This window comes from Oncorhynchus gorbuscha, linkage group LG04 (assembly GCF_021184085.1).
Source record: "Oncorhynchus gorbuscha isolate QuinsamMale2020 ecotype Even-year linkage group LG04, OgorEven_v1.0, whole genome shotgun sequence".
NCBI classification, from domain to species: domain Eukaryota; kingdom Metazoa; phylum Chordata; class Actinopteri; order Salmoniformes; family Salmonidae; genus Oncorhynchus; species Oncorhynchus gorbuscha.
The window spans coordinates 19,722,045-19,741,331 of record NC_060176.1 but is presented as its reverse complement, the minus strand read 5'-3'; the positions used below and the strand labels follow the sequence as shown (position 1 = coordinate 19,741,331).

The window sequence follows — 19,287 nt, the reverse complement described above, 5'->3', positions numbered from 1 at the left end:
CAGGACTTATCAGTATATCTTGTCTGCTAGCCAGATAACATACAGTAGTCCAACTGTTCACAGTGTTTCTTTAGACCTGCCTGAATAACGGATTTATTGTGATGGTGTATATTAAATTTATTTTAAATTTGTTTTCATGAAGATGTTCCAAGTGCCACATCAGTGGCTCGGATGCATGGAGGCCTGGATATGGTAATATTGTTTATGTTAATTAGCGGTCAATTACCATGAGACCAGCAGACTTTTGCATGACAATAACCGGCAGACAAAATGTCATGAGCGCCACAGTCCTATCTGTGGGGTTATAGGTCCAAAACATCAGACCACTCTGGAGGCTCTCACATTACTTTAGAGTATTTAGCCAACCTTATCATGACTCTCCCTAATGAACGAATGAGGAGGGATTACAATATAACGGTTGTCTCTCTCTTTAACCCCCCGTCCCGTCCCGGGCCACCGTCCCTCCCTCTCTCCTCTCCTCTCCTGTGTGTATGTGTGCACCAACCTTGCCCAAGCTAACAGGAAGCAGAGGGCACAGTGCTTTATTTAATTAGCCACTGCAGCGGAGTGCTCATGTGGAACCCGACGTGTGGCGCACTCTGGAACACTAAGGGGAGGCAGATCAGGGGAGTGAGATGGATTGACGACACGTCGCCTCCCCCCATGGGCGCTTCACTGGGCTGCAGGGGTATGGGTCACATGACAGGGAAGGGCCAGATGACGTCTGTGGACAGGAATTCTTGTGAATTCTAATGCTTGTTGCTGTCCCCTAAACCCTGCTTTACTAATGTAGAGCCCTGCCCCTTGATGTACTGTACACCTCTCTCCTCTTCTCCCAAAGACACATCCGATCTAGCACGCTCTATGAAATTACTTTAATATTACCCTAATATTCTGATCAGCGCTACATGCCCTCAATGGGCCTCCATGTTGTTGTGATGCAGAATGCTGCTGACTGCTTTCATTAAGTCTGACAGCGCTCATTATTCCATATGATTTAGGAGCAGCTATCCCTCCGCTATCTCTCTCATAGTGTGACAATGGCCTTCTCTTCCCGGGCCAACAGATAACCCTTGAGAAGAGGCTAAACCCTGCTCAGTATGCAAAACACCATTAATAGTTCAGAGGAGAGAGGGAGGAGAGGAGAGAGGGAAATCCTCTAGCAACACACTACCTAACAGGAGCTGGCCCAGTAGTACGGTAATATATGAAAAGCCAATGAAAAATCCAACACTATAGGGACACAATTAGCAGAGTCAGGTGCTGGTCTTCTCAAGTGTTTTGATTATAGGAAAGGTCCCACCCACAAATGATTATTTTATCTTTATTTAACTAGGCAAGTCAGTTCAGAAAAATTCTTATTTACAATGACTGCCTACCTGGGAACAGTTGGTCAACTGCCTTGTTCAGGGGCAGAACGACAGATTTTTACTTTGTCAGCTCAGAGATTTGATCCGGCAACCTTTCGGGTACTAACCCAAACGCTCTAACCACTAGGCTACCTGTCGCCCCAATTATGCATGAAAGTAGGACAGAATATTACAGTCCTCATTCCGATGCAATCGTCTTTTGACACCACCAAAACCCTATTCCCAGGATGCAGGTTGATAGTGTTGAAGTAAGCACCCTCTTGAGGAAAGAGTGTACTGTACTGTATTAAACCAGTGAGGAACACAAGCAGAAGCACACAAGTTATGCAGAGGAACACTTAGCCGTAGAGCACAGGAACGTCTGTTAATTAGCTCTCCTGAAGTTCTTCTGTGGCCCACATCCACTAATGAAGGAATCATAACGACTGTAATTACATATCTTTAAGCAGTAATATGTGACCACTGGGACAGCACATGAGAAGAGGAGCACCACAGACCACACTGGCTGCAGTGGCTGTTTAAAGAGAGGCCTGTCGGGTTTGACTGGGGCTGGGGAGAGAGGCTGGGTCTGGGTCTGGGGAGAGAAGTGAGAGACTTAGGCTGGGGAGAGAAGCGTGAGCTGGGGAGAGAGGCTGGGACTGGGGAGAGAGGCTGGGACAGGGGAGAGAGACTTAGGCTGGGGAGAGAAGCGTGAGCTGGGGAGAGAGGCTGGGACTTGGGAGAGAGACTTAGGCTGTGGAGAGAAGTGTGAGCTGGGGAGAGAGGGTGGGGCTCGGTAGAGAGGTTGGGGCTGGGAAGAGAGGGTGGGACTGGGGAGAGAGACTGGGGAGAGAGGCTGGGAAGAGAGGCTGGAGCTGGGGAGAGAGGGTGGGACTGGGGAGAGTGGCTGGGGAGAGAGGCTGGGGCTGGGGAGAGAGGATGAGGCTGGGGAGAGAGGCTGGGGCTGGGGAGAGAGACTTAGGCTGGGGAGAGAAGCGGAGGCTGGGGAGAGAAGCGGAGGCTGGGGAGAGATGCTGGGGCTGGGGCAGGGGTTGGGTCTGGGGAGAGATGTTGGGGCTGGGGGAGAGGGTGGGGCTGGGGAGAGAGGGTGGGGCTGGGGAGAGAGGGTGGGGCTGGGGAGAGACTATGGGACTGGGGAGAGAGGCTGGGACTGGGGAGAGAGGGTGGGGCTGGGGAGAGAGTATGGGACTAGGGAGAGAGGGGTGGGGCTGGGGGGAGAGGGTGGGGCTGGGGAGAGAGGGTGGGGCTGGGGAGAGAGGCTGGGACTGGGGAGAGAGGGGGGCTGGGGAGAGAGGGGGGGGCTGGCTCTCCTCTAGACTCCTCTCACCTTCTCCTCATCAGTATTACTGAGTAGATCAGTGAGAATTGCAGCTGGACTCCAGGGTTGAGCTGATGTGTGTTATAGGATACAGGGCTTCATTTTCATGACTTTGTCGTTCTCCTAATACCCATGCTCATGGGAATATGACTATTTCATAAAAGGACACAAAACAATGTGCAATCTTGGTTCCCTGAGGAAAGGGAGGGAGATGTAAGCCTAACGTGAGAGATGGAGATGTGAGAGTTTCTCTAGAAATCACATGGTCATGCCTTTTCCCTTTCGTGACGTGGTCGTTGAACTTTACTTTTCAGGGTTGTCATGGTCGAAGAGATTAAACAGCTATCCCACTGAATTGTGGAGGCTCTTACAAACACTGCTATGGGAATACACCAACTGTGATGTGACTGAGTCTGAGGCAGCTGCCCTAGCCGTTTCCTGTGCAGTGTATTAAAATCATCAAGATATTTAGGTTGATGAGCTATTGCACCTGACGATCTAATGCGATTCAAGCGACTGTCATCCATCTTTCAGCTGTTGCCTTGGAGGATGCGCGACGTGGTCTCACTCCATGGTATCAATATTATGGAGCATAGCATTAGCTTGTCTTCAATCTTGATGGCAGGTAGACTAGCAGTTAGAGGGTTGGGCCAGAACCGAAAGGTTGCTGAATCGAATCCCTGAGCTGACAAGGTAAAAATCTTTCGTTCTGCCTCTGAACAAGGCAGTTTAACCCACTGTTCCCCGGTAGGCCGTCAATGTAAATAAGAATTTGTTCTGAACTGACTTGCCTAGTTAAAATAAAAGGTTAAATTGACAGCACCTTGCCTCAGCAAGCCAGGTAGGAAGGTTAATTGACCTCACAAACCAGAGACCATTTTCACATCTCTCAGCCTCTTTCTGATGATGCTTCCCTCATGAAAGAACTGGGTCACGACGACGCACACTCTGCCAGTGCCCTGTTGCTAGGGCCTAAGCTAACTCCACAGAGCCCAGGATGCAGAGAGAGCAGAGCAGAGCAGAGAGACAGACAGGGGCTAGTGGTGCAAAGAGAGAGATTGCAGCCCACTCCAAACAGTGTGCTGCTCTGGGATTACTGCAGCTAACTCTAAACTGCGCATCACACTGAGATTACAAAACTAATTTCAGAAAAGAGGTGGGGGTTGGGGAATGTGTGTGTGTGTGTGTGTACTGTATGTGTGTGGAAGTAGAGGAGGGGGAATGGGTGTTGTTGGCTCTTCCAGCTGCAAGCATATCAAGGATTTCAGGCCAAGCATCTTGTTTGTAAAGCAGTACCCTGCTAGCTAGCTGCTCTAACACCGGTGAGGGGAACGCTTCGCCTTCCAAACGCAGAAGCCCAGGATGAGTCCAGGCTCCCAGTTATCACTGGTTATTGTTCCAATCAGGCTGGCTTTGAAAAGGGAGGCACGCTCTCCCGGACAGCTCATTAAGATAACACACAAATGCAGCTCCCCCATCATCCTGCATTTATTCAAGTGGGCTTCATTTCAGCTCCTTTGTCTCACACAGGAACCTCTCCCTTTGTCAGCACAATTGGAGCCAGATGGCAAAACAAAGCCGCTGTCTGGAGTGTTTTAAAGAGGTACCTCAGACGACAGAAGAATGAGCTGCTGAGCCCCTCTTCAGCTCACGCCCACCACCGCACGCATGGTGCACCACCGCTCGCACAGGTGTGGCTTTTGAGGAAAAGAGAAAGGTGAGGGGGTTGTTGAGGGGGCAGGACAAAACAGTGGGTTGAGGTGGAGGGTCTTGGAGATCTTCCTGCTCCTAGCCAGTAAGGCAGCTGTAGGTATGGTGACCCTTCCAATGGCTGCAGAGTTCACTTTGAAACATTCATGAGACATGCATTAGGAAAAGGAGCCATTGTCTCCCTCCACTCTGCCCAGAGACCTTACTTCATCTCTCAGCTTATTAAAATCACATAGTATTAACTGTGGCGTTCACAGGGAGGCTAAATAATTCAACCACACTAAAGAAGGAGTCAAATGAATAACTTTAAAGACATTATCGCTGGAGGGAGAGTCGTTCAGACCTGTGCCTGGTATCCACCATGGCCTTGACTCAGAGCACAGAACTTGCTCTGCTTGCTAATTAAAGCATTTATTCAGGAGACAATAATACATATGATCTCACTACTGTGCTGAACAAAAACGTGCTTGGTGCTCAAACATTAGTACTGCATTTAGATATTGCACCGGAAGAAGCAGAAATCCCTTCCATGTACGTTCTTGGCAATTTCTGAATTGAATTAGAATGGGGTATGCAGGACTAATGAGTAATTAGCAGTAATTAGCCTCTATGTGTATGGTGTAAAAATGTGGTGATGGTTGTTCCAGATGTGCCTTGGCTGACCTGTCTTAGACTGGTCCTCTTCCTGCAGCTCTTTGGCCTCTTCAAGCTCCTTGGCTGTGGAGAGAGAAGCCATCAGACCATTAAACACAGAGATACACACACCGGGGAAAACACGCAGGCACGCGATGCACTGTTCCTCTGGCTTTCATAAGGCAGCAGCTCATTTAAACCTATGGTGTGCTCATCCTTCACGGCTCAGTCGGAGGCTGAGGCTGCATGGAGCACTGGACCACAGCTGCCCCCCCTGGCCTGGCCCACTCACAAAGACAGTAATCACATTAAGCTATGGCCACTGGCTCTTCTCTCTGGAAACATACTGTCAACTGGGCCAGGCTGACAGGAAGCACAGTGAAAATGGGCACACGGACGCAGACACAAACGTGCTCACACACACACACATACACACAAGCACACCTACACACACGCACACACACTCCAAAAATCGACCAGAAACAGAGGAACCAGAGGACGGCTGATTTGAATTTTCTGACACCATCCTCAGCTCCATTGTGTTTGAGAGAGAGACGGCATTTTGTGTCAGACACTTACTGCACGACCCAGATTCAACTGATCATTGGTTCAAATTAAACACGAAGGCAACAATATTGTCTCTGAGGTTTTTTTGTACGTCTGCTGCAATTTGCAAGACTGACGGAGAGAGAAAATCCTTGCAAATCACAAAATCCCCATAATTGCAGCAGTAAAATGATTGCCATGTTTCATTTAAATATACAGTGCCTTGCGAAAGTATTAGGCCCCCTTGAACTTTGCGACCTTTTGCCACATTTCAGGCTTCAAACATAAAGATATAAAACTGTATTTTTTTGTGAAGAATCAACAACAAGTGGGACACAATCATGAAGTGGAACGACATTTATTGGATATTTCAAACTTTTTTAACAAATCAAAAACTGAAAAATTGGGCGTGCAAAATTATTCAGCCCCTTTACTTTCAGTGCAGCAAACTCTTTCCAGAAGTTCAGTGAGGATCTCTGAATGATCCAATGTTGACCTAAATGACTAATGATGATAAATACAATCCACCTGTGTGTAATCAAGTCTCCGTATAAATGCACCTGCACTGTGATAGTCTCAGAGGTCCGTTAAAAGCGCAGAGAGCATCATGAAAAACAAGGAACACATCAGGCAGGTCCGAGATACTGTTGTGAAGAAGTTTAAAGCCGGATTTGGATACAAAAAGATTTCCCAAGCTTTAAACATCCCAAGGAGCACTGTGCAAGCGATAATATTGAAATGGAAGGAGTATCAGACCACTGCAAATCTACCAAGACCTGGCCGTCCCTCTAAACTTTCAGCTCATACAAGGAGAAGACTGATCAGAGATGCAGCCAAGAGGCCCATGATCACTCTGGATGAACTGCAGAGATCTACAGCTGAGGTGGGAGACTCTGTCCATAGGACAACAATCAGTCGTATATTGCACAAATCTGGCCTTTATGGAAGAGTGGCAAGAAGAAAGACATTTCTTAAAGATATCCATAAAAAGTGTCGTTTACAGTTTGCCACAAGCCACCTGGGAGACACACCAAACATGTGGAAGAAGGTGCTCTGGTCAGATGAAACCAAAATTGAACTTTTTGGCAACAATACAAAACGTTATGTTTGGTGTAAAAGCAACACAGCTCAACACCCTGAACACACCATCCCCACTGTCTAACATGGTGATGGCAGCATCATGGTTTGGGCCTGCTTTTCTTCAGCAGGGACAGGGAAGATGGTTAAAATTGATGGGAAGATGGATGGAGCCAAATACAGGACCATTCTGGAAGAAAACCTGCTGGAGTCTGCAAAAGACCTGAGACTGGGACGGAGATTTGTCTTCCAACAAGACGATGATCCAAAACATAAAGCAAAATCTACAATGGAATGGTTCAAAAATAAACATATCCAGGTGTTAGATTGGCCAAGTCAAAGTCCAGACCTGAATCCAATCGAGAATCTGTGGAAAGAACTGAAAACTGCTGTTCACAAATGCTCTCCATCCAACCTCACTGTGCTCGAGCTGTTTTGCAAGGAGGAATGGGAAAGAATTTCAGTCTCTCGATGTGCAAAACTGATAGAGACATACCCCAAGCGACTTAAAGCTGTAATCTCAGCAAAAGGTGGCGCTACAAAGTATTAACTTAAGGGGGCCGAATAATTTTGCACGCCCAATTTTTCCATTTTTGATTTGTTAAAAAGGTTTGAAATATCCAATAAATGTCGTTCCACTTCATGATTGTGTCCCACTTGTTGTTGATTCTTCACAAAAAAAATACAGTTTTATATCTTTATGTTTGAAGCCTGAAATGTGGCAAAAGGTCGCAAAGTTCAAGGGGGCAGAATACTTTCGCAAGGCACTGTATATGCTGCTTCGATTGTAATGTCCACAGTCCTTCATACATCGCACTATTCCATTTCCGTTCCACATTCCTTCAAGTCCATTTTGTATTCACATTTTGAAAACACTACACTCAGACAGTATGTGTATGACCACAGGTTATAATTTCTCAGAGTGATTCATTGAAATCTCCAGCTTTTCAAGTGAGTTGTTTTCCCCCTTTCTTCGCATGGCATAGCTACCTATTTCTGGATCCCTCCTCAGAATGATTATCTGGGAGGATTTCACAGGAATCCATTTGAGAAGGTCACATATTTGAGCAGCTGCCCTCCTCTAAATTCTGGTGCCAAGAGGACATTTAGTTTAAACAAACATTCACTAGAAACTTTTACAGCATCTGGGTTTTTTTATGATGAAGACAGAGGGAATAGAATCACCGAAGTCCTATCTCTCTCTCTCTCTCTCTCTTTATCTCAGCACTGTGACATCACACTCGAGCTCTAAAAGTTGGTTAGAAAATATCAATAATGAATGTGGAGTGTAAATGTTCTGTGAGAGACCTTGAGCCGCCTCTCCTCAGTTAACGGCCAACACTTCCTGTCCTGACGGAACAACCTCTGACACTATGGGAAGAGCAGCCTCAAGGGACACTTCTACAGTACCAGGATGAAACAGGCCTTTCAGAGACGCCTCTATGTCAAAGTCAAAATGGTGGCTGCCATCCACTGAGTTTGAGTGAAATTTGCTCTGGCAAGGGGAAGCGGCCATCGTAAAACACTGAGATGGATTTCAGAGTTTAGGTCCAATATAAGAAGGTTATTTAAGTGATTAGTTACATCCCATACGCATGCAGGGATAAAAACAAGTGAGTGCAGCAGCTGGATGAAGCACCTGGAAGATGGAAGCTCACAGAGGACAGATATCCCCTGTTCCCAGGGGAGTGATGTGAATCATCCATGTCCCCACGATGACCTTCATCTATCACAGAGGGCCATTCGTCCCATGTCACCGACACATAACACACTCCACATAGCACACTCCACATAACACACTCCCCATAGCACACTCCACATAGCACACTCCACATAGCACACTCCACATAGCACACTCCACATAACACACCTCACATAACACACTCCACATAGCACACTCCACATAACACACTCCACATAACACACTCCACATAACACACTCCGAGGGTATGTCTGATTAAATCACACTCTCATTTGAATGTAAAATGAGCTTCAGGAATATGGTACACTGGTCCATTTACAGCATATGTTGGACATGTATGGTATACACATTCATTATGGAAGGAAGGAAGGAAGAAAGGAAGGAAGGAAGGAAGGAAGGAAGGAAGGAAGGAAGGAAGGAAGGAAGGAAGGAAGGAAGGAAGGAAGGAAGGAAGGAAGGAAGGAAGGAAGGAAGGAAGGAAGGAAAAAGGGAAGAAAAGTAAAAAGGAAGGAAGAAAGATGTGTACTGCAACAAATACTAGAATAAATTGAGCTTTCATCTCCCAGACTCCAATCCCACTTGCTGCTCTGCCCGGTTAGGATACACATCCACTGCTCCATATACATTATGACAGGGAAGAAAAATGACTTACTATGTTTTGGACTATTTTTGACCCCTCTACCCTCACTACCCAGAGTTTCAGAGGAGAGCGTCAACTTCAATCTGGCCAAACCCAAGAACACCATTAAAAGATAAGACAGCCTAAATTAGGTTGCGCTTTCCTTCTTCCTGCAGTTCCAGCAGCTGTGAATGTGCACTTCAACACATCTCCACATCTGTATTCATAAGGTATCAATTTATCTGGGTGTGCGAGTCTGCGTGCTACGTGAAGAAGTCAGTGTATGTTACTCTTCAACTCGGCAAACAGGGATCATGAAGAACTTGGAAACATCCACAGACAGAGAACAGAATGAGTCTTAACCTCTCATTTAGTTGAGTGGTGCACCACCAGTTTATCAACCCTCTCTCTCTACTACTACTGGAGGAGCAGCCTGCTCTTTCTGGTTACTTGAGAACAGGCGACCCCACAAGACCTTTTGCTCATGGTATGGAATCAGTGTTTCCTCTAGGATTCTTTTCAGCAGCAGAGTGGGGGGGGGTAGCGGCCATGAAATTAATATCAGGGAAACACTGGGAATTTATTGTAATACTCTCTCCCTCTCTCTTTCCGTTTCATTTTGATTTCATATGTTCCATCGAGCTATAATTATTCCTGCCTCTGAGTGTGTCAGTTCCAGATGTATTTTAAACCCCAGGGACCAGTGCAGACACGGGCTGACCTTTATTTAAACATCTCCCTCACTCGGGGCACATCTCATTACAGCCAGGCCACCGGCTCCCCACCATACATTCTCTCAGTCAGTCCCTGCTCTGCCTGCAAGCCGTCCCCAGCTATTCAGTAGCGCTAATTATCAGACTCTTCTAAATGAACTTCCTGCAGACAGACGGGGTCACAGCATCGCTCCACAGCAGCAGCTAATCTCATATTCATACAAACACTGTCTGGGTGTTAAGGTTCTGAACCAGTTGTCCAAGACACTGGCACATCATGTTAACATGTCATCCCTGGTAACCACCACTCTCCTCTCGCTGTCATCCCTGGTAACTACCACTCTTATCCCGCTGTCATCACTGGTAACCACCACTCTTATCCCGCTGTCATCCCTGGTAACCACCACTCTTATCCCGCTGTCATCCCTGGTAACCACCACTCTCCTCCCGCTGTCATCCCTGGTAACCACCACTCTCCTCCCGCTGTCATCCCTGGTAACCACCACTCTCCTCCCGCTGTCATCCCTGGTAACCACCACTCTCCTCCTGCTGTCATCCCTGGTAACCACCACTCTCCTCCCGCTGTCATCCCTGGTAACCACCACTCTCCTCCCGCTGTCATCCCTGGTAACCACCACTCTCCTCCCGCTGTCATCCCTGGTAACCACCACTCTCCTCCCGCTGTCATCCCTGGTAACCACCACTCTCCTCCCGCTGTCATCCCTGGTATCCACCACTCTCCTCCCGCTGTCATCCCTGGTAACCACCACTCTCCTCCCGCTGTCATCCCTGGTAACCACCACTCTCCTCCCGCTGTGTCTTCCACATAATCTGGGCGCCAGTTTCACTATTATATAGGTCATCTGCAGGCCTACTCTGTGAGGGTTTGGGAAAATCATTGGGACAGTCATTTTGCATTTGAACTAGTGTCCTCAGAAGGGTCTGAAAGCAGGACGGGTCTGTACATTATTCACCTCATCAACTCTACACACAATAGAAAAAAGAAAAAAAAACTCTATAATAATCTCTATTTTAATGTCCAGAGGTATTATATCATCAATGTTTCTCTCACTTTCATCACTTTTGGCTCTAATAAAGTTCTCTAATCTTTATACTGTTATGCTTGTGCAAAGACGAAAGAAAGCACCCAATCACACCCTTCTTTAACCTTGGAAGATTCATGTGGGATTTTAGGAGTTGTGAGGCCGCCCAACTATCTCCATTGAAATGGGTGTTCAAGCGTAGTCTCTGCGTGTGTTTATGGAACGGCTCAGTGTGTTCCTGTGAAAAGTGTTGTTCAGAAAGACAACCGAGCGGTGCTGTTGAGACAGACTGCAGAGTTGAGTGGGCCTGCTTGATCCTTCTCACAGTTGTTCAGACAGACAGACATACAGACAGGTACCTGCTCTGTCCTCCTCACAGCTCTCCTTGATCTTCCTACGGCAGACTGCAGCCAGGGCGATGAGCAGACCCAGCAGACACACAGCCAGGCCCACCGTCACCCACAGAGCCACCGGGGGAAACACCATGTTCTGACCTGGGAGAGGGGGAGCGAGAGAGCGAGAAATAGGGAGGGAGGGAGATAGAGAAAAGGAGACTGTTACAGTTAGTAGAGAGGAGGGCACACAACATGGTCGTCACCATGACTACCACCACCATCTTCACCAGTGCTATGGCTGCCTATCACCATCCCTATAACCATCACCATCATATGTGCCCTAACCACATCATTATTGTCACTATATTACAGATTATCATCATCATCATTATCATCATCACCCTCCTTATATCATGCCTGTATCCTCTGTGCTTCAGGGAACGTTTTCTTTATTTGAAATGAACAAGATGTGGTGATTCATCAAGATCCCTTTAACAAACACTGGAGTGTTAAAACCATGGCCAGATGGCAGAGATATCTCAGCAGTACTTTGTGTTGTCTTTTTTTTTGCCCACCTCCTCTCTCTCTACCCAACAGCCTTGGCACTGCGAAAGAGGATGTGGGCACTAGGTATCCTCATGCCTTCTGCTGCATTCACTGTCTGTCATCTGGAGTAATGATGCCCAATGACATCACTCAGTTTTATCCTGTTAATCATAAATATAAATAAAAGCTGATGTTATATTTGTATAATTCTGATGTTACACTGCCAACGTAAAAAGAAAAACAGAGGCGGAGCATTTCTCTGACGGTTGCGAGGATGACTGTCTATCAGACAGCTTAGTGCATAATTCACTCTAGAGAGACAATTAAATATCAAAGTGAGAGACAGCATCTTGACAAGATAAAACCGACAACAAACTGGTCAGCATTTCCCCAGGGCATTCCAATGTAACAGAATAAAGTTGAGATGGAAAAACAGCTTGAGACCCTAAATAGCTTGAAGGCTGGCTATAATACAAACTGGCCTCCTTCAGAGAACCCACTCTGGGAAAATAATTGTAAAAAGTGTTGAAATTTACTAGCGTTGGGATGGAGAAATGACCAAAGCATCTGTAAGGACTTGGCACAGGACAGGCGGAGAGGACAGAGACATACTATTGCACAGCCAAGATGAAGGTCAATAGGAAGTCTCCTTCCTATTGAGAGAGAGAGAGAGAGAGAGAGAGAGAGAGAGAGAGAGAGAGAGAGAGAGAGAGAGAGAGAGAGAGAGAGAGAGAGAGAGAGAGAGAGAGAGAGAGAGAAAGAGAGAGGGCGGGAGAGAGAGACAGAGAGACAGAGAGAGAGAGAGAGAGAGAGAGAGAGAGAGAGAGAGAGAGAGAGAGAGAGAGAGAGAGAGAGAGAGAGAGAGAGAGAGAGAGAGAGAGAGAGACAGAGAGACAGAGAGAGAGAGGGCGGGAGAGAGAGACAGAGAGAGAGACAGAGAGAGAGAGAGAGAAAGAGAGAGGGGCGGGAGAGAGAGACAGAGAGACAGAGAGAGAGAGAGAGAGAGAGAGAGAGAGAGAGAGAGAGAGACAGAGAGAGAGAGAGAGAGACAGAGAGACAGAGAGAGAGAGAGAGACAGAGAGAGAGAGAGAGAGAGAGAGAGAGAGAGAGAGAGAGAGAGAGAGGGTGGGAGAGAGAGAGACAGAGAGACAGAGAGAGAGAGGGCAGGAGAGAGAGAGACAGAGAGAGAGAGGGGGGGGGACTGCTGTCCATTGCAGTGGATGAGGAGGGCCAGGAATGTGTCATAATGGTAGATGAGACAGGATGCAGAGAAATGGAGAGCTCTAGGGGTGGCATTCTCTGAGTAAGAGAGAAAATGTTTTTTTCACTGAATTTCACCTCCTATCTGTTTGTTTACCTTTATTTGGCCAAGTAAGTTGAGTGTTTGAATCAAAACATGTTTTGACAGTATGTGGTCATGAGAGCCTTGATAAGTATGTGATTATTGGAACACATTATGGGAAGCAAGATTATGCTTAACCACGTAATCCTATTTATGATTAACCATATTACATGGCTATTGTATGATATGCCATGAAGAATCATAGGATATACATCAATATATCCTTTGGCATATATTTATATATATGATGCGATCCTGGTGCAATATCCAATCAAAAACAATCAGAGTGACTGATATTGTTTAATATAAGGATGTTTGGGTGGACCATAATCATCATTGAAATTTGACGTAAATGTCTTTGCTGGATGTATTACTACAGATTGGCTTCTAATATCCTCTGTTCCAGTCCAAACCCATATCAACAGCAACATGTCATATAGAGAAAGGAGAAAACCTAGATAGTCCATCTTGTCATTTTGACAAAGCAGTATATAGTTCCTTGGGCCAACCATGACTGATGGACTCCACATCCTCTCTGTAGAGCTCTTTGCTCTTTAAAAGATGACCACTGTATCCATGTTAATACCAAATGCAAAGGCCAAATTACAGGTGAATGCTAGGTAGTACCGTGCTCTGCTCGCTGTACTCTCTGATTCGTGCATGAAGTGTCCACATAGAGCTATAATAAGACAGAGAAGTAATGAACGTGTCTGGCACTTTGAAGCAGAGCGGAGCTGTGCTCTCAGCTTCTCCCTCTCTCTCACCCCTCGCTCCATTCTCTCAATCCCTAAGGGCAGGCTGATCAAGACAAATGTCGTAGTCGGCTATCATTTCAGCGCTGGGGCCCCAAAGGGCTGCGGGATCATATTTTTCTTTTTCTCTTGTTTGATGATGTGATTTTGTTTTCTTCAGAAAGAGATTTGTCCCTAATGGCTCTGTTTACCTATCGTCTCTTTCCCCTCCTCCCATTCCTTCTCTACTGGGGTGAGGATGGAGTGTTTTGGGCTGCCTGTCACATCATTGAATGTCGGGAGACTGCACAGCTGCAGTAATAGGGCCACAGAGGTGCAACTTCTGGGCTCTGCATTGAACTCAACACATACAGTTTATAGAAGCAAAACACAGGTCTATTTATGGAAACATCACTTTACAGCAATTACAGTGAGATGAGACTTGGAGTTTGGACCGGTCTACAGCCCTTAAATATTATCAGGTAGGTCGACTTGGGTGTAGGTGTTCGAAAGGAAGTGAAGGCATAAGGTAAAAATAAAAATAAATTATGGGAGTGAATGGTAGTATGATTAAACACCACCTAGATATGGACTCTTAATAGAAGGCCTGCATGACCAAGAAATACATTTAATTCATTCAATAAGACACACAGGGGGCCTCACGTAGGCCAAGCTGAAGGTAAAAGCCCAGATTGACATTCATTTTCCTGGAGCCAGAGTGTTTTAAGTTCAGCCAGTGCCTACGGTGGAATAAAGTGCTCAGTCCTGGCCTGTCGTCTTAGATTGTCTCAGTTCTACAACGTCATGACAGACGAAGGATCAAAGCTGCTTTCTCTATCTGGGGTGTCAGCTGAGTTTTACATGCTCAGGACAAAAACACCTCCTTAACTGGGACCGAAGGAGACTAATGTCCCCTGACTGACTGACTGACTGACTGACTGACTGACTGACAGACAGACAGACAGACAGACAGACAGACAGACAGACAGACAGACAGACAGACAGACAGACAGACAGACAGACAGACAGACAGACAGACAGACAGACAGACAGACAGACAGACAGACACAGACAGACAGACAGACAGACAGACAGACAGACAGACAGACAGACAGACAGACAGACAGACAGACAGACAGACAGACAGACAGACAGACAGACAGACAGACAGACAGACAGACAGACAGACAGACAGACAGACAGACAGACAGACAGACAGGTAGACAGGTAGACAGGTAGACAGGTAGACAGGTAGACAGGTAGACAGATAGACACCCCACCACAGGCTAACAGGAGCCCCAGGGCTCATTCCAGGCAGGATGGGGAATGAGGAGGAGCATAGAGGGGGTCAATAAGCTTGCTCTTTCATTGTGAGGCTAAACCAAAGGCCTGGCAGCCCTGGCCTTCAGAGCTGCTCAGGGCTGATGTGATGTGTGAGGATCAGGGGGCTGCAGACAGACAGTGGTTCAGTGGGGATCACAGGGAGGCAGGGTGGACTGGGGGATGTCCCTAGGGTGGAGGGACACTGAGACCCAGCCCTGCTGGAGGGCCTAAATACCTCAAGGGCCCAAAAAAAGAAGTCAAGGCCACACAACAGAGAGGAAGAGAGAGGCATGAGAGAATGGAAAGAGAGCGCGAGAGAGAGAGAGCTCCACAGGACTGTTAAAAAGCATTCTGCATCTCTACAATGATGAGTGATGAGTCAGTTAAAGGGGCAGGAGAAATTCATTGCGTGATTACACAGTATAACACAAGAGACAATGAAGCCGTTGAAACGAACGCACGTAAAACCCATTGGGACAATAGCAGCTAGTCGACCTAAATCAAATTCACAACCCAGTCTGCTGTGAATAATGTTCACACCTCGCTGGGAACAACAGCTCTGCAGTCACCAATCAACAATCAATCCATCAACAATAAGCTGTCTGGTGATTTAAAGCTTTATTTCCTTCCCTACATTTAGAAGTTGTGAGATCTGGGAGGACTGTGATAGACTGGCAGTCATAATAACAACACTGAAGGAAACAAGGAGCCAGAGCAGTGTCAGAGGTCAAGGCTCGGCCAGACTAGAAGACAGACAGAGAAGAGACAACATGATTTCCTTTTTTATATTATTTGGGGGAATAATTTCATTTAATGGCCGACTTTGAGTTTGTTTCAGACTCACACCCATTGTCACAGTTCATCACGGTCAGAGAAGGTGATCAAAACATTGCCATTACAGCATGAAAGGACTAGCTGCTAGAGGTAGCACTGCCTCTCTGCCATCTGTCCTCTGACTGTCCCCGGGTGCATATCTCACAGAAAGGGAGGACAAGGAGGAGCTCACCTCACCTCACCGGGAGAGGAAAAACTTGGCAAACTGAGATGGATGAGCACAGCTTTCTGTCCTGTCAGCATCTTTGCACTGAGCATTCTCCCCCTTTTCTTGCATTTCAATGAATTGCTTTTCGGGCTAGATACCACAGAGCTGTCTTATTGGCATGCAGAGAGGGTAACCACCCCCTCTCTAGAACAACCCAGCTCACATTTACTTACACAATTTGTCTGACATTATTGCCCTGATTTGATGCCGTGGTCTTATGGAAAACACAAAAATATGACGCGCACACAGAGGCGCATTTTGGAAGAATGTTTTCTAACGCCACTGAAGGTGTCGGGCGGTGTTTCGTGTGTGTGTGTGCACGTGTGTATGTGTATGCCTCTGTGCATGTGCGTGTGTTGTGTGTGGTGGGTGTGAGTGACTGGGCTGAAATAGGAATAAGGCCTGCATGCAGTACCATTAGCCCACTCTCAAACTCTAAGCTGTCTTTCATGCACATCAGGAAGTAGCTTGTGACCTTTCTCCTAGGATGTATGCTTGGCTCTAGGTTCCCTGCCTTTACTTCACCATTTAGCACAACTCCGCAGAGAATTTAGAATAGTGAGTTGCAGTGGGAGGTCACCTCCTCGCCGCAATGAGTTTGATTACTGATGTGATCGATCCAGAAGTGAATACCAGTCCAGTGGCCCTCCGACCCTCCCTGCAGCCTTGCACCTCAATGGTCACATTCCCTTGAGACAGCCTGGATTGAACATGGAATGGCTGTTTGGGTTACAATTGTCTGATATTGCCTGTACTGAGCTAGACCTAGTTTCCACGTGTAGGCAAGTCATACATATTGAGACATTATGGGCCTCTAGATTAACTTCTCACTAAGACACTAGTGGCTCACCCTGCATAAAGACTAACCTACAGACAGAGACAGAGCACTCATAATAATGAAAATGTACTTTCATTTCCCATCCGTTTCACTATAATTCAATACAATCTCTTTAAAAAATCCCTCCAGATAAATATCCAAAATGTCTGACTGTGCTATAAAACATTGCTTACAAATATAAAAAATAGGGCCATAAAGAAATTCGCAATCTTATCTAGTGTAGTGAAAACAAACTGTCGGCATCAGAGGTTTTGGTTTAATACTATGCTCTCACAGCTAGGAATAATTTTCAGTGTAACACATCCATATAAATACTGCTTTGGCCGTGCATTTAATCAGTGCGTGGGGAATCTAATCCTCAGGTAAATTCAGTGGGGTGATTTAAAATCTCATTCCAGCAAGGTTAACATGATTTTATCATTTACCGTGTACCAGAATCAGACTATATACCCAGTAGGATGGCTAATGAAGCATATTGGCATCCTAAGCAGGTTCCAGACTCAGGGAGGGAGTGAATGTGTGGCGGTGGAGTTGACAAACACTAGCCTAGTATGAGAAGAACTGGGTCGACCAGCCCTAGCTCCTCACAGGTAGCCTAGCGCTTAGAGCGTTGGGTCAGTAACCGAAAGGTTGCTAGACCGAATCCCCGAGCTGCCAAGGTAAAAAAATATATATATGTCGTTCTGCCCCTGAACAAGGCAGTTAACCCACTGTTCCTAGGCTGTCATTGTAAATAAGAATTTGTTCTGAACTGGCTTGCCTAGCTAAATAAAGGTAAAATAAAAACAGCTCCTCACTGCTTGTCAGCTCTGCCGAGACCTCCATTAAAAACTCCTCTGACATCTCCTGCAGCTGACAGAGACTCCATCACTTCAGCATGCCCTCCTCTCAGGAGAGACTGGCATTAAGATGTCGGAAGAGGCAGAGTGGACTATCGATTTTTCACCACTTCCATTCCGTGCCGTAACAGCTGAGGCAAACTTTAGGTTGCAATAATCAGTTTAACAAGTCTTGTTCTCTACATTTTAAATTTGTTTTTCAAACAAGGGTCTGGCTACAAGAGGGCAGAAGATGTGTAGGAGGGAATCGCTAGTGACAGCTATCAGCACCTCTGCCGACAATCTGCCGGGCTGATCGTGTCTGAGATGAGTGGATAGGCCGAGAGCAAATAGACAAGGCCGCACTGCAGAGAGGAAGAGCAGGCAGGAGAGAGACCATTTGAATGGCTACTGTCAAGTACAGCCCGACTCCTAACCCTATAGCCTCAATGTTTTACGGGAATAAACACTACCAAAAGCCACTCTGATTGGCTCTTCGGGCATGCGAGTTCTTTACCAGGATCTATTTAAAGGTGTGAGAGTTAACACACGACAGAGTTGACACCCCAGAGAATATCATCATCATCACAGACTCCACTACCTGATATAGTATAGCATGAAAGGTTGATGTGATGTGTTTACCCCCCCCCGCCACTCAGCAATATCAACATTTGTAGACACCCACAACATTAAAGATGTTCTTGCATCCATCCTAAACCCTCAGTTGAGTGAGTTTGTTCTTTAGTATGCCTTCTCCTCTCTGCAGTATCACTAGGAGAATATATAATGACAGGATTTCTTAAAAAGACATGCCTCTGTATATCTTTGCCTAAGGCTCTCATTATAAAACAACATTTCTCATTTTGCTCTGCTGCAGTCTTTGGTGGTTACTGAAGAGATGAATATTCTCAGAGCACTCAGGAGTAGCTGGCTACGGCCCTGCCACTGCCTCTGTATCAGGCCAGAACTGTCTCCACCAACCACACAGCTGCACATCTTTAGGAAACAGCTACTTATTCTCACATTCACAATAAAAACAGTCTTAATAAGAATGATTTGAACCCAAACATAGTGGTGCAATCGGTTGTTTCTTGTTTCCATAGAAATGCAAAGCAATGCTTTGGAGTAAAACATGCTAATTGGTGACTTCTTCTACTGCATGACTAATTTCTAGTCTTAAATACAGATTTTTGGGTGGGTGGTGATAATATGGATGTTTTCCTGAGCTGACAGGGACATAAGGTCCAAAAAAGGTAGATAACAGAAGCCTTAGTTTTTCATATGTACTTAAATTCAATTTGTATGTGCGTATGAGAGAGAGAGAGAGAGAGAGAGAGAGAGAGAGAGAGAGAGAGAGAGAGAGAGAGAGAGAGAGAGAGAGAGAGAGAGAGAGAGAGAGAAGAGAGAGAGAGAGAGAGAGAGAGAGAGAGAGAGAGAGAGAGAGAGAGAGAGAGAGAGAGAGAGAGAGAGAGAGAGAGAGAGAGAGAGAAGAGAGAGAGAGAGAGAGAGAGAGAGAGAGAGAGAGAGAGAGAGAGAGAGCAAGAGAGAGAGAGAGAGAGAGAGAGAGAGAGAGAGAGCAGA

General features: G+C 46.3%; 1 protein-coding gene across 4 annotated transcripts in view; it reads right to left on the bottom strand.

Moving 5' to 3' along the window:
• The window catches only part of LOC124033808 (CD276 antigen-like), an 80,598-nt gene that overhangs the window by 14,853 nt on the left and 46,458 nt on the right, over positions 1-19,287 (bottom strand). For all 4 annotated transcript variants that reach the window (XM_046346151.1, XM_046346152.1, XM_046346150.1 and 1 more), the window contains exons 5-6: positions 11,091-11,225; positions 5,062-5,115 (exon numbers count right to left, since the gene is read on the bottom strand). In XM_046346151.1, the coding sequence (XP_046202107.1) occupies positions 5,062-5,115; positions 11,091-11,225 (189 nt within the window). The remainder of the gene's footprint in view (positions 1-5,061; positions 5,116-11,090; positions 11,226-19,287) is intronic.